The sequence below is a fragment of the Choloepus didactylus genome, chromosome 5 (genome assembly GCF_015220235.1).
Source record: "Choloepus didactylus isolate mChoDid1 chromosome 5, mChoDid1.pri, whole genome shotgun sequence".
NCBI classification, from domain to species: domain Eukaryota; kingdom Metazoa; phylum Chordata; class Mammalia; order Pilosa; family Megalonychidae; genus Choloepus; species Choloepus didactylus.
Window position 1 is genome coordinate 119,793,785 of NC_051311.1, and position 15,004 is coordinate 119,808,788.

General features: G+C 32.9%; 1 protein-coding gene across 4 annotated transcripts in view; it reads left to right on the plus strand.

The window, feature by feature from the left end:
- Nucleotides 1-15,004, plus strand: part of PHF14 (PHD finger protein 14) — a 257,760-nt gene that overhangs the window by 121,647 nt on the left and 121,109 nt on the right. The window contains exon 17 of one of the 4 annotated variants that reach the window (XM_037836793.1): nucleotides 4,609-4,728. The exons of the other annotated variants lie outside the window; for them this stretch is intronic. Within the exon in view, the coding sequence (XP_037692721.1) occupies nucleotides 4,609-4,621 (13 nt within the window). The 3' untranslated portion in view covers nucleotides 4,622-4,728. Of the gene's footprint in view, nucleotides 1-4,608; nucleotides 4,729-15,004 lie in introns of those variants that run through there. 4 annotated transcript variants of the gene reach the window in all.

A 15,004-nucleotide genomic window follows, 5' to 3' on the forward strand; every position in this document is an offset into this window, starting at 1 on the left:
GAGCTTCATTAGCACTTCCTTACTGCTTCTCAAAATGAATGTGTTAAATGCTTCTTTCTTATGACATAAAGAAAGGTGAAAAGATGGCCTAGATAGATTTTTTTTTCTCTTTGTTTCTTTGTTTTGTTGTGGTACTCTTTTTTTTTTTTTTTTTTTTTTTTTTTTTTTTTTTTTTTAAGTCATAATGCTAATCAGGAATTTCAGCTGATGCTTTGCACAGTGGCTATTTCTATGGGTCTAGAAACTGCTAATTTTAGCCATTTGTCTCTTGCTGAGATGAAGTATTTCAAAGCTGTGGATGGGATGAGAGTTTGGGTGGCTAAACAGGCAGAAAGCTCATTTAAGAAATATCACTCTTTCTAAGGACAGTGACAAAGAAAGTCTTACAGTATGTTAAGGGAATTATTTCTGATTTCTTCCAAAAATAGTCTTTTGGTAAAGTCCTATTAAATAAATTGAGGACATAGAAATTAAATATTTCAAAGAGAGTACATTTAGGCTGATAAAATAAATCTATTAGCTCTGTTGTATGATCCTAAATATTGCTCCTGAAATGATGTAATTTGTTTCAGTTATTAAAAATATAATTTCTTCTTAATTCTTTAAATAATGGCATAAACTTTTAAATTTTATGAGTGTCTTATACTACCATTGAGGAACGTAAGGAGAAAGGGAAAAATCAGTGAAGAAATACAAAGTGCAAGAATATAATATTATTTATAATATTTATATTATATAAGAATAAGAAGTTAAGAATCTAGAATATTTGACTAGTGTTTGTTGAAGTAGTTAATGTATAATGTTCCTAGAAGCTCTCCTGAAGGCTCATATAAATTCAGGGTAAAGTGGTTCTAGAATAGGTGATAAACATGAATAATTCTGACTGCTATATAATTTGCTGAAATAAAGTTAAAAAAAAAATCCTTAGTATAGACATAACATAATTGAGTGTAAAAACTAACAACCAAAAGGAAAACTAAAGAAAAAACTTAAAAACAGTCTTATGTAAGGAACAAACAAAAACTCAATCCTGAAGAAATTGGAATTGGTGTTGGGGCTGTGGAGCATGATTAATTTGAAACAGTAGTTAAAAACTTAGAGAGCTGCTGATACATATTTTAATTATGTAAACGTATGTATCTACCTTTTTTTTTTTTTTTAAGGAATTATATTGATTTAGGCATTTTTGCTATAAGACCCACATGTTTTCATCAGATTTTTTTGGTCATACATTTGAAAGAAGGAATTTAGAAAATGAATGCACTTAGCAATTCAAAAACCACTTTATAACAAGGGTAGCCCCAACCCATCATATCTTAGACATCTTAAAAAAATGCAGGTACCTTCTTTTTTCTAATCTTGATAAGATTTTTAAATAGTATTAGCCTTTCTTAACATTTATTTCCTTAGTTTTTGTTATAAAATTTTCAATCTTAATTGCATTATTGCACCATAACAGTGTCTGGAATTTTGTGAAAGTCTTCTGGAAGGTAAAGATATTTTTGTTACCCTAGAAATGATGGATATACAAAGTCCTCTTCCGTGTTTTTACCTTGTGAAGAAGATAATATCATAATTTTTCTATGAAGGGTTTAAAGAGATACTAAAGAAGGAATTAAATATTTTATAGCAGTATTTTTTGAGTTCAAGATAAGCTGGATATCAAACAATGCCATAAAAATGTATTATGGTTATAATACAATCTTTTTGTAAAAAAAAACCAACAAAAAACCAAAAAATGCATTCAGTTCACACTGTTGCTCTTGGGTTAAAAACAATTTTATTTTATGTGGAATTTCATGTGTTAAAGAAAAGTAAACTTATAAGCTGTATCTGCCATTTTCTGTAACATCTCTTTTATTTTGAAATTGGCACCATTATTGCTTGCAAATCCCCCTGAAGGGTTCACACCTACATGATTTAGTTGCTTGTTAACTATTATAAATACATGCTATTTTTTTAACTTTGATTTTAAGACATTTTGTATTAGACTTTATTTTACTTTTTAAGATATATTTCAGTGCTTCTTCGGAGATAACATTATACTGATTATGTATGTTTGTTCCGTTCTCTTATAAAATTGAATTCATGGGTAATAATTTAATTTACAATATTTTATTGAATATTCTGTATTTATTTTTCAGGGTTCACTAGAACCTGCTCCAATTTAGCAGCTTTGATTTTGAAACCACACTTCTCTATGTAATTCAGGCTATATAGAAAATTCCTTCTTAATTATTTTCCTTACTTGTTCAGTTATTTGTATATATGTGTATATGTGAACTTACATGTATAATTTTTCTTATATCAATGGGAAATTGAATTTATCAGTGGACTGTAATTAGTAGATTCCAACTATTATTTTCTGTGCTGCCTCTAGAGTTTTCTTAGATCTTTGGCAAGTAATTTAACATCTCTGTGCCTCATTTTTTTCCCCTGTTGTACATGATCAAAAATTATGCTATGCTTCACTAGGACTTTGTGAATAATTGCTGAGTGAGAGAAAAGCCTCTCTACAATAGTGGCAGTGTTATTTAGTAACATGAAGGATGCATATGTGTGTGCTGAAATAAGGGTCTCAGTTGGTAAATATATTCCAGTAATAATAAATATTTGTTTATACATTTCAGAAAATATACATGTCCTGTTTTTGTATATAAGTATATCTAGAATATAGGATACAAAAAGACAGTTGAATTTGTCCTTTCATGTTCTCTAAAATGATTAGACTATGACCTCTTCCAAAAGAAAGATGCTTTACATTATCTCTTATGGATTTTTCATTTTTAAAAAATTCTTTTGCCATCTACTTTTTAAATTTAATTGAAAATTACTTGGGAAATTTTCAGTTAAAAACATACTCCTTTTTGTTATCTAGTGCAGTTTAAATGATAAAAACCAATTAAAAATTCTGTCTTTTAGTTGTGAGGTCTTTTTAGGTAATTATCTCTTTGTGTTGAGTGCCCTTCCTTTGGATATTTCTAGATCCATTTAGTGATATATTCCTGCTTTCTTGGGATATAGCACCCTATCTTATTTATTTGTTTTCACAGTCCCTTGTATGTTTAGTATTCAGTAAATGTTTGATGAATAAATGAATGACTACCCCACTTAATAATAACTGATTGTTCTTTGCTGAATTAATAAAAACTTTTACTATTACAAATTATTCATAGAGCAAATTGCGTTACTAAATATAAAATAAATGTTTGATGAAGATGTTTAAAAAGCTCCATAAAGGAGGATTGCTGTTATGTCACTAAAGCCTAGTGGATGAATGTTCTCTTTGTTAGTTAAAGAAATAGGAACCACCGATTTGCTAATTAGCTAACCACAGTTGGTTAATGTGTCTGTGTAAGACTAGAAATGAAGTGATTCCTTGCTTTGAACATACTAATTTTCAAAAGATAAATTTCAGAGGTTGGTGAGTTTTTCTTCTCTAGAGGTCTCTATCAAACCATGAAAATAGGAATAAGATCAAACTTTTAGACCCTAAATTTTGTATTTCCTTTGTAAACTCAGTTTGACACTTGTTTTTTTTTTTTTTCTTAATGGGAAAGTGGGCAGGGGTGAGGAATGAGGGGGGAAAGGTTCCTAAAACTAAGAATCCCAGAATCCAGCTGTTACCCAGGTTGAGGTTAAAAAATGATCTGTGACGCTATTTCACTTTTATAGCTAATTCCACACTATTAAATGCTTGCAGTTTCCTTTTATATGTATATAACATCTAGAGTCTCCTTATTTGAGTATAAGGCCAATTATGTAGGTACTGAACCATTTTCCTTATAAAGTTAGGATATCAATTTATTCTCTAGGCAGTGCTGTTAGCACTTTTATTTATTTCACATTTTAAATATTTGGCTTCTGAGTGTTTCCTACAAAACTAAATTTGATGGTATTCGTAAGTTATTAGGAACGTCAGCAAGATTTCATATTTTTCAGATTTTTAATTTAAAGCATTAGTCTCTTTGGTGTTTTATTTTTTTACATTTAAATCACTTCTTTGTTCTAACTGCTAAATACTTGTAAACTGTGAGTTACAGTTGAAAGGAAGTAACTTTAGTTACTGTTTTTTGTGGAACTTCAAATTACTGAAAATGGATTTTTTGGAATTGTTTTTTTAAAAATGAAGCCTAGTTTTGTCTCTTTTAAGAATAGTACTGAATTTGATAGATTTCTTAAAACAAATAGAATGTGTTATTTTATTTTAATTATATACTTGCTAGTTTATACTTTCTTGTGTAGGCAGTTTATTATTTAATAATCGTGTCACTCTTGATAAAATTTGCACATTCATTTAGGAATGTCATATTGAAAAGTGATGCATATGTATATTATTTGGATGCTTATAAAATTTAGAAACAATTACAGATTTTTTAAATGATTTGTGTCTTCTAGTAAATTTCAAATAATTGAAAACAGACATTTCGTATAGAAAGACATTTCTAAATAAATGTCTGTTTCTATTCTTTATTTCTATCCATGATTTAAGGATAGATTTTTTTGGTTTTCTTTTGTCTTGTGTTCCTATGTCAGTGATTAGTATAATGCAATTATTATTTTTAAAAGGATTGTTTCCAAAGCTTCTATTTCTGATATTTCTTTCAGATATGTGCAGTAAAATTTTATCCCTTTGTGTCATCCTGACAACCTGTGTGATATAGTTTTCTTCAAATTTAGCTACTGTTATCTGTGGTTTCAGTTGAACTTGGTGTTTATCTCAGGCAAGTATAACTATCTTGAAGGCAGCTTGGACTCTGTCTTACTCATTTTTGTGTAATTTTATGTCCTTGCCCCAAGTCCCCCCCCCCCCTCACCCCCCACCCCTTAAGAGGTGTGCTCACTTCATATGAATTTTCATTAAGTGATCTTTGGTAAGATATTAAACCATCCTAATTTTCACTTTAGATTTAATGTAAAAGGCAAAGATAAAGTAGCTTAGCAAGATGTCTCTGAAGACATAAGGACTTATTATATCTTGTGATCTAAAGAAATTTGTCACTTAGGTCTTTCAGCAGGTTTCACATCAAAACATAAGAAGAGTCTGGCATTCTGAATCCAAACTGATGAAGCATTGAGAATTATTTAAAAATGGAAACAAAGAAATATAAGTATGGCCTTTTTGAAGCTTTATTGTCTTAGATTTTTAACTGTCCTATAGATTTTTACATTTACTTTATTTTTGAAATTACTGTTATAGAAATAGTTGCTTTTCAAGGAAATTCAGATATGATTACCAAACAATAGTATCATATAATACTTCCGTAAAATTAAAATTCAGTAAAATTAGAAACACCCATTTCTGGCACATTCTGGGGAATTTAACAGTGTCCTTATTTTGAGAAAATGTATACGTATTTCCTTTTGTTTTAGTAGATGGTTGTTAAGATTTTTGATGTCTCTTCAAAAGAAATTACTGTATGTTCTCCTTTAGTTTTGTAAGCTTTAGTTTCACACTGATTTTGAAAACCTGCCACTTAATTGTATTAACTTTTAAAAAATACTTCTTTCCTGTATATGACAGGTTGTTGAATCAGCTTAATACCAGAAGTAAAACGAGAAGATTGCTTATATTTAATATATGAATAATGCTAGAATGTATAAAGAAATTAGCCTAAGCGGTGATTTACAAAGATATTTTTCCTTTTTTTTTTAAAATCAAAAATGAGTAGGAAAAACTAGCATTATAGTTATTTAATATATCAGTGATTATTTGCTGTTAAATTTCTTAAAATAGATATATTGATGAAATACAATTTTATCAATTTAACTAGACAAAAAAATTAAGAGTTAGATAAAAAAACACCACACACACACATACTGTGGCTAACTGGGAACTTTAATACATTTGCCTTGTTTGTTTTTATAATTTTTGAATCCAGACTGGTAAACTAAATAAACAATACTTCAACTTCTCTAAAGTTTCAAATTTTGAAGTAATGATGAAGCGATAAAAACAACCTGAAGCAGTTTCATGGAAATACTGGGTTTCCATTTATTAAAATTCATTTACAAGTGTTCTCACCCAACACTTCTCTAAATTTTAAATTTCAGGGAACATATAAATTTTCTCAGTCCTAGAACATAAAATAATTTCAGAATGGCCGCCAAAATTACTGTGAAAAGTACATCTACTAAGTTCAATTTTTTTTTGTGTGTGGTAAAAATTGCAGTGCATACAGTAGAATGCATAAATCTTAAATAAATTGGTGATTTTGACAGAAGCATGGACTTGTGTAACCCACATTCCTATCAAGATATAGAACATTTTCATCACTTATAATAAGTTTTCTTTGCCCTTTTCCAGTCAGTTGTTCTCCTTAAAGGCAACTACTTTTCTAATTTTTTTTTTTTTTTTTTACCATACATTAGTTTTGCCTGTTCTAGAACTTCATATAATGGCATTTTTCAGTCTTCATTTAATTTTAGCTATTTTAATGAGTGTGTAGCAGAATGACTTTGTGGTTTCAATGTGCAATTCCCTAGTGAAAAATAATGTTGAGCACATTTTTATTTGTATGGTCATTTGCATGTCTTCTTTGAATATGTCTTTTGCCCAGATTTTTAAAAAAATTAGGTTGTTTACTGTTGAGTCATCGGACTTTTAAATATTTTTTGAATATAAGTCTTTTTTAAAATATATGTTTTAGAAATTTATTCTCCTTATTGGTGGCTCACCTGGTCATTTCTTAATTGTGTCACTTAAAGAGAAGAGGTTGCGAATTTTTACTTAAGTCCAATTTAGCAACTTTTTCTTTTATGATTATTCCTTTCTGTTTCCTATCTAAGAAATCTTTGCCTAGGTCCAGACCACAAAAATATCTCCTTGAATTCTTTTAGAAGCTTTATCATTTTAGTTCTATGTTGAGATATCTGATCTGTCTCAGACTAATTTTTGTGTATTGTCTTAGGTAGTATTAAGGTTTGTTTATTATCCCATATGGATCTCCGGATTTCCAGCACCATTTGTTGAGATACTTTCCTTTCCACATTGAATTGCTTTGGTGCTACTGTGAAAAATCAGTTGACTGTTTAAATGTGGGTCTGTTATCGTCCATTGAGTTACGTATTTGTTCTCTTTCCAGTACACACTGTCTTGATTACTGAAGCCTTTTGGTAAGCCTTATTTAAGTTAGGTTAGTTTCTCATACTGTTTCTCTTTTTCAATGCTGTTTTGGTTATTCTAGATCCTTTGCATTTTCATTTAAGTTTTAGAAAAAGCTTTGTTTTTTTTTTTTCTTTTTGACAAGTGAAATCTAACAACATGGTAATTGAATACTGAATTGTAATCATGTAGCATTTACTTCCAAGAAAGCAACATTTTAAAAAATATATATTTATTACTTATTATGTACTAGACTCTGTTGTATGTGCTTTACATGTATTTAGTGGTTTAACCTGCATAATAACCTAATGAGGTAGCACCTATTCTTTAAATCCAATTATAGATTTGATGAGACTGAAGGGGAGAAGTTGCACAAGTCCCAGCATTACCCTGATGATGAAACCAGATAAAGATATTACAAGAAAGGAGAACTACAAACGAATATCTCTTATAATTATAGATACTAAAATTCTCAACAAAATATTAGCAAATCAAATCCAACAATATATTACTGAACCTTTCTCCATATCTTTATCTCCTTTCTTTCTTTCTCTGTTGGTAGGGCTCCCTTTAGTATCTGAAGTGAGGCAGGTCTTTTGTTAGCAAAATCTCTCAACATTTGTCTGTGAAAAATTTAAGCTCCCTCAAATTTGAAGGAGAGCTTTGCTGGATAAAGAATTCTTGGTTGGAAATTTTTCTCTCTCAGAATTTTAAATATGTCATGCCACTGCCTTCTCACCTCCATGGTGGCCGCTGAGTAGTCACTACTTAGTCTTATGTTGTTTTCTTTGCATGTGGTGAATTGCTTTTCTCTTGCTGCTTTCAGAACTTGCTCCTTCTCTTCAGTATTTGACAGTCTGATCAGAATATGTCTTGGAGTGGGTTTATTTGGATTTATTCTATTTGGAATTCACTGGGCATTTATGCTTTGTGTATTTATATTGTGTAGAAGGTTGGTGAAGTTTTCCCCAACAATTTCTTTGAATATTCTTCCTAGACCTTTACCCTTCTCTTCCTCTTCTGGAAGTCTTATATTTGGATGTTTTATCTATCGTATCCCTAAGGTCCGTTTCGATTTTTTCGATTTTTTTCCCCATTCTTTCTTTTGTTTCTTCATTTTTCTTTTTGTCCTCCTCCAGGTCACTGGTTTGTTGTTCATCTTCCTCTAGTCTTGTACTATGAGTGTCCAGAATCTTTTTAATTTGGTCAGCATTTTCTTTTATTTCCATAGATCATCTATTTTTTTACTTACTCTTGCAATTTCTTCTTTATGCTCTTCTGGGGTCTTCTTCATGTCCTTTATATCCTGTGCCATGGTCTTGTTTGTATTCAGTTCTTTGATTAATTGCTCCAAGTACTGCGTCTCCTCTTGATCTTTTGCTTTGAGTGTTTGGGTTTGGGTTATCCATATCGTCTGTTTTTTTCATGTGCTCTAGAATTTTCTGTTGTTTTGGCCTCTTGGCATTTGCTTAACTTGATAGGGTTCTTTTAAGATATTTAGACTAATTGAAAGACTAATCTCTAATTTGTCAGATCTACAGCTTGGTGGCATACACTTTCTCTTAACTAACCAGCAGGTGGCGCCCGTGAGCCACCTGTTCCCCTCAAGCCAGTTCTCCCCAACTTTGTCTTTGTGGTGTGTGGGGGTCTGATTCTTGTGGGGTCCAACTGGTGCACTAAATATGGGTGTTTTGTTGGTGCTGTCTGCCCTGAATGTGGGGCGTGTGTCTGAGCAGATAGGGAGGGAGGGCGGCTTTAATAATCAAACCTCCTAGGTGTTCCTGGAGATTTAAGGCTGTTGCAAGAGTCTAAACCTTCATTTCGGTCTCACCACAGATTGTCTCTGGCGCTGACCCACAAATCCTTGGTATTGGCATATGGTTCCTGGGATTTCCGAGTGGGTCCCTCTTCCAAGCCATGCCCTCCTAGGGTCTCTGCTGAGGGAGGGCTGTGCTATGTCACAGGTGAGCGCCATCCCCCAAGGGAAGTTCTGGGCTGCCGGGCCATGTAGGAGCATTCCCAGTCTGCTGTAAGGATGGTTGTATGGGGCGTGTTAATTTCCCCCTGTTCGCACAGCTCCACCTTCCTAGCTCTGGGACAGTTAGCTGTGGGTGCATGAAAGGCTTTTGTCCATGCTCGATATTGTGGTGTGTATGTGTTGCTGGAAACACTTCCTATCACACTGGGTTTTTTGGCACGGCTCTGGGCTGTGGCGCCGGCGCTGGGCAGGAGTGTTCCCAGCCGCTGGGAAGATGGCTTAAGGAGTGTGGTTATTTTCCCCTCTTGGCTCCCCTCTGCCTTCCTCTCTCTGAGACAGTTAGCAGCGGGTGTGCGAAAGGCTATCTTTCATGCCAGATACTGAGGCGTTCGCACAGCCTGTTCCTCCGCCCTTCACTGTGCGGTTCTCGCTGCCGTATCTGCTGCCGCTGTTGGGTTTTTTAAAAAAGAACTAGTCTGACTCCAAATGCCAACCCATGGTTTCCCCACACTGCATCGTGGCTGCCGAATATTCAGCATGCTTACTCACTCGTTTCAAAACACAGACTCCTGGTTTCACCAAGTGCATGGCCCCTGTGGATTTAGCAGACCTTGTGCATCACTGGAACTGGTGTTCTGTGTCACTTTCTGGCTTTTATCTAGTATTTTTCACAGAGGTGTTTTTTTGCCTTGTCTCTCCTAGCTGCCATCTTCTGGAAGTCCCAGAAACAGCTTTTTATTTAAAAAGTTTTTATTAAAAAAAAAGCCTACTGGAATTATGATTGGCTTTGTGTTGAATGCATGGATCAATGTGGGGAGCGTTTTTATCGTAATAGAATTCAGTAGTCCAGATGCATCTCTCCATGTATTCAGACATTCTCTCATTGATGTTTTATAGTTTTCAGGGTGTAAGTCTTGCATATCTATTACATTTAGGACACTGAGCCAAATTCAAAGTAACAAACAAGCCTTTATTCACTTTCTACAATAGTATAATCAAGAGACCAAACAGGAAAGGGTGCTGGTTCCCCCAGTCTTCCATTTTCCCCATGAAACTGCACCGGGTAAGGATCAGGTGGTCAGTGCAGATGCAAGATGGGACTGGAGGGAGGGAGAGCAGGAGGGGCTAGATGTGGAAAAGTACTTAGAGCAGAGAAAAGTGTCTTCATACCTCACCCTACTACCCCATAAAGAGGTCTCGATAAGGAGGTCTCATGAGACACCTGAACAGTGTCTTAGCTGAGGGCTGCTCCTGGCTCCCCTCACCCCACCACATGAGGACAGGAGGAGGGATGTATATTTGCCTATGGTTGAGAATAGGCAAATGAGGGATTTTGGCCTCAAGTTGAACTCCTCAGCTAGTAACTTCTACCTTGCTAAATTCACTAAATACACAGTTTTGTAGATTTCTTAGGATTTTCTACATAACCAATCATGTCATCTGCAACTTGAAGCAGTTTTACTTTTACATTACCAACCTTTATGCCTTGTATTTCATTTTTTTGTCTTGTTACTCTGGTAAGATCTCCAGCACCTTGTTGACTAGAACTCTTAAAAGCAGTCATCTTTGCCTGATTTCTGGGCAGAGCATTCTCTTTTTGACTATTAAGTATTGTGTTAATATTTAATGGTCACAAATGCCCTCCATCAGATTAAAAAAGCTTTCCTCCAATGCTGATTTGCTGAGCACTTTTATTATGAATAGATGTTGGATTTTGTCCAGTGCTATTTCTGCTGTTATGGAGATAATCAAATGGTTTCTCTCTCTCTCTTTCTTATTCTCTCTCTTTTATTCTCTTAATGTGGTGAAGAACAGTGACCAATTTTCAAAATTAAACCAACATGGCAATCCTGGGATAAACCCCTCCCGGTCATGATATATTGTTCTTTTTGTATGTTTATGGATTTCATTTGCTAATATGAGGGTTTTTGTGTCTGTATTCATGAAAGATATTGTCCTGTTATTTTCTAGTATTTCTTGAAATGTCTTTGCCACATTTTATTACCAGATTATGCTGGCCTTTTAACAGGAGTTGGAAAGGGTCCTTCTCTATTATTTTTTAAAGCATTTGTTTAAGATAGATATTTCTTCATTAAATCTTCATACAATTTCCTAATGAAGCCATCTGGATCTAGACTTTTCTTTGAGGGGAAGTTTATGATAATTCAATTTTTAATTAGATCTATTGAGATTTTTTTTTCTTTCATCTTGTATCAATTTTGGTAAGTTGTGTTTTTCAAGGATTCATTTTTCTAAGTTGTCAGTAGCCTCTTTCCTGTGTGTTACTCACCATTGCCTTTTCTTTAGTCATGCTTGTGTCTTGAAGGTATACCACAGCTATTTACTTGAGATTATTCTGCTTCCTGTAATGGTTTGGATCATATTCTGTTCCTCCTTCTAAGGAGAGGTCAGTCTTTAGTCCTCCATGGATCCTTCCTGACTCATGTAATGATGTTTTTCTTGCTCTATTATCCTGGGGACCAACATAAAATCCCACATCATGCTGTCATCCACCTGACTTGTAAATTATCTTGTTATTGTCTGTGAAACTCTTTTTTACTTTTCCTAGTAGATGAGGACAGGGTCTGGGTTTTCCAGTTATTCTTGATAGAGTCATAGTTTAATACATGACAGAGTAGTTAGTTTTGAATAAATGTTTGTTAAATTAGTTTACTGGTGCAAAACTAGATCTGGACAAGTTTGTAGCTCTATACAATTGAAATTGTTTATATCATCTTTGAGGGCAAGTACATTTCTTTAAATAGTTCCTAATTTATTTTATTTTTAAAATTTAAAAATGTTTTTAGTTATTTAAAACAAACTTAAAAGTTGTATACTTGCTGTAAACAAAAAAAGTAGGTAACAAATAATGATTGCTGATCGACAACCATTGTTGATTGATTTTTTTTGTAGTCGTAGTAGTAGTTTTTTACTTCACTGAGAGAGATCTCAGCTAGTCCAAGCCTTGTCATTTACCAGTTCTGTAATCTTAAGCAAGTCAGTCAGTCTCTGTAGACTTTGATTTTCTTGTTTGAGAGGAGGACCTTAGTCTGTATCACTTCTGAGGTCTAATACACTAGCTCTGATATTTGAAGATATGTGATATTCCTTGTTCCCAAGTTCACACTATTTGTCACAAGCTCTGGTATAAAAACATACTCTCAGCAGAACTCTTTTCAGGCTACTCTGTAGCTATCGAAAACATAATTATTTTTCTTGATTAAGTCTCTTAGAGTGGAAGCCTTTTTTTGATAAATAGCAAATATTACTTTCTTTTTTTTAGAAAACAACTCTATTGAGGTTTAATTTTCATACCAAAAAATTTACCTGTTATAAATGTACAATGTAATGATTTTTGGTAAATTTATAGAATTGTTCAGCCATCACCACAGCCCAGTTTTTAAATATTTCCATCACCTCAGAAAGTTCCCTCATACTGTGTACATTTAGTCATACCTTGCTCCTTCCAACCCCCCTGCTTTAGGCAACCACTACAAACAATTGGTCACAATTTTCCCACAGCTTTTTCCTTTTCTAACCCATTATTTTTCATCTTAATAGTAATATACAGGTGCCTTCTGTTTACACTGTAGACATGTTTCTAATGATATATAAATCATATTCTTTTTCAAAAAAATTAAATGCACTAAAATAATTTTGTAGTTAAGGAAATACTAAGTCTTTTTTTGTAATGTGAAAAAATTACCCACTTTATGTCTTCTTCAAGTTGGTATTTTTAACATTGGATATTTAAAAAGGAAGCTTGCTAAATTTATATGGAGAGCCTCGATTTTATTAAATGTTAGTGTCTTCTACATTTTGAAAGGCTATGTTGTATATGAGTCATATGTGCAAGAATTTACAGTCACTCTGCTGGTTTTGAAACCAGATTCTGTTATTTAGGAAATCTTTTCTAATATTCTTTATTGCTTATCTATCTTTATCTTCCTTCTTTTCCTTATCTGTAAAATAGCATTAATCAGTAATACCTCCCTCTAGGATTGTTTGGAGGATTATATGAGATAATACAAGCAAAGGATTTGTCTCGGTAGTTGGGACATGGTAAATGTCTATATATGCAAACAACAACCAACTTAATAAAATGCCTCTATAATGCTCACTATGTACCAGGCACCTTATATGTACATATTAAATTGTTTAATCCTTACAACAACACTGAGGCAAGTAGTATTATTACCCCCCCCCCGCCCATTGTATTGGTGAGAAACAAGCTTATTAATTTCACAAGATTGCATAGCTACAAAGTGGTGTACTGGGATTCAAATTCAGGCAGTCTGGCTTCACAGGTAGTTTTGATCCTAGCATAATTTACATTTCAGCTCCCTGGTTGGATATACTTTGCTTCTGATAAATGTATTTGTTGCAGGCTACATGATGATATCCCTTTTAAGATCATATCTAATGTTTTCTTTTTTTTAGACTATATCTGATGTTCTTTGATACTTCAGTGCTATCTTTATTATTATAGCTATGTTTTACAGTATTCTGTTACAGAAAGATTTTTTTTTTACATTTTTTATTGTGAAATATAACATATACAGAACCTTTCAAAGTATAATTTAACAAGTAGTTAGCAAATTTCAAAGAATGTTATGGGTTACAGTTTTACAATTTCATTTATTTCCTTACTGTGTGAAATATATATACAGAAAGGTGATTACTTTCAGAGTACAATTTAATGAGTAAAAGGATACTAACTACTTTTCCTTTCTAAGTTTTGATGTCAGTGAAATGTTATTTATGTTTTGTGTTAAATGAGGATCACAGCACCAATAATGAAATTGGAACATCTTTGTGGACATTTATTTCTGGGAAATTAATTTTTAAGAAAATATATTCTGTACTTTCTTTTTGGCAAGATTGCAGCTTTTCCGGATAATTAATGGCTATGCTCATATTTAAGTGGTATATGAATTTAATCATTAAAATTATTTATATTTAAAGTATATTATATATGCCATATTACAGTGACATGTTTCTTATGTAATTCACACATAAAACATCTATACATTTGGGAAAATCTGTGATGCTGTCTGTCATTTTTTTTGTCATTAGTAATTTTAATTTACTAAATGCTTTTGTATTCCCTCTTGTTGACTTGAAGAACAACACACTTTTCTCTGAATATACAGGACAATAATGTGAAATTTGACTTAGGTGATTATTTAAATTAACTCTCAATTGTGCGAAAAAAATAAAAAGCAAGATCACAAGCACAGTACATTTAGATTTTGTGAATTAAGTTTGGAGAACAGCTATACCTCACATATAGTCAGCCTCTTGATTACTTGTGATGTAACGGGCTTTTAGGAGGGGTATGGCCATTCAAATGAGTGAAACAATACAAGGTAGAAAAAGAATCGCAGTCCTTTGAAATTTAGTGAGTTTAGCAAATGAGAATCTTCATAAAACAAATGTCAGTTTCTTTCTCAGTTGAGATGTTTTGCATCATTAAGTTGATTCTCTCTTTGGTGTGCATGAAACTGAGACATATAATGTCAGAGTTCCGTAACCTTAGGGTGATCTTGTTTGGGTTTAAGATGCCTCTGTGTATGTGTGTATGCATGCATGTGTGTGTATTTTTTATTTGACACTGTGGTATTTGAACAGAAATGCTTTTCACATTTCTGCTTTCTTGATTAAGTATAAGAGAAGCTATCAAACCTCATGTTTTTGCTTATTTCACTCACTCTCTAGATGTGTTTTATATCATTGGAATAATACCAGTTTCCCCCCTAATGTTGATGTATTTGAGGAAGATGTTAATTAAAACCAGGATGATCATTTTCTTGCTTATTATGGGACAATCCCCCCCTTTTGGCAATTGTAATGCACTTAATATTTATCTTTAATAGTGAGTAACAACAAATGAGCTTTGTTTAGAAAATTAATAAAGGAAC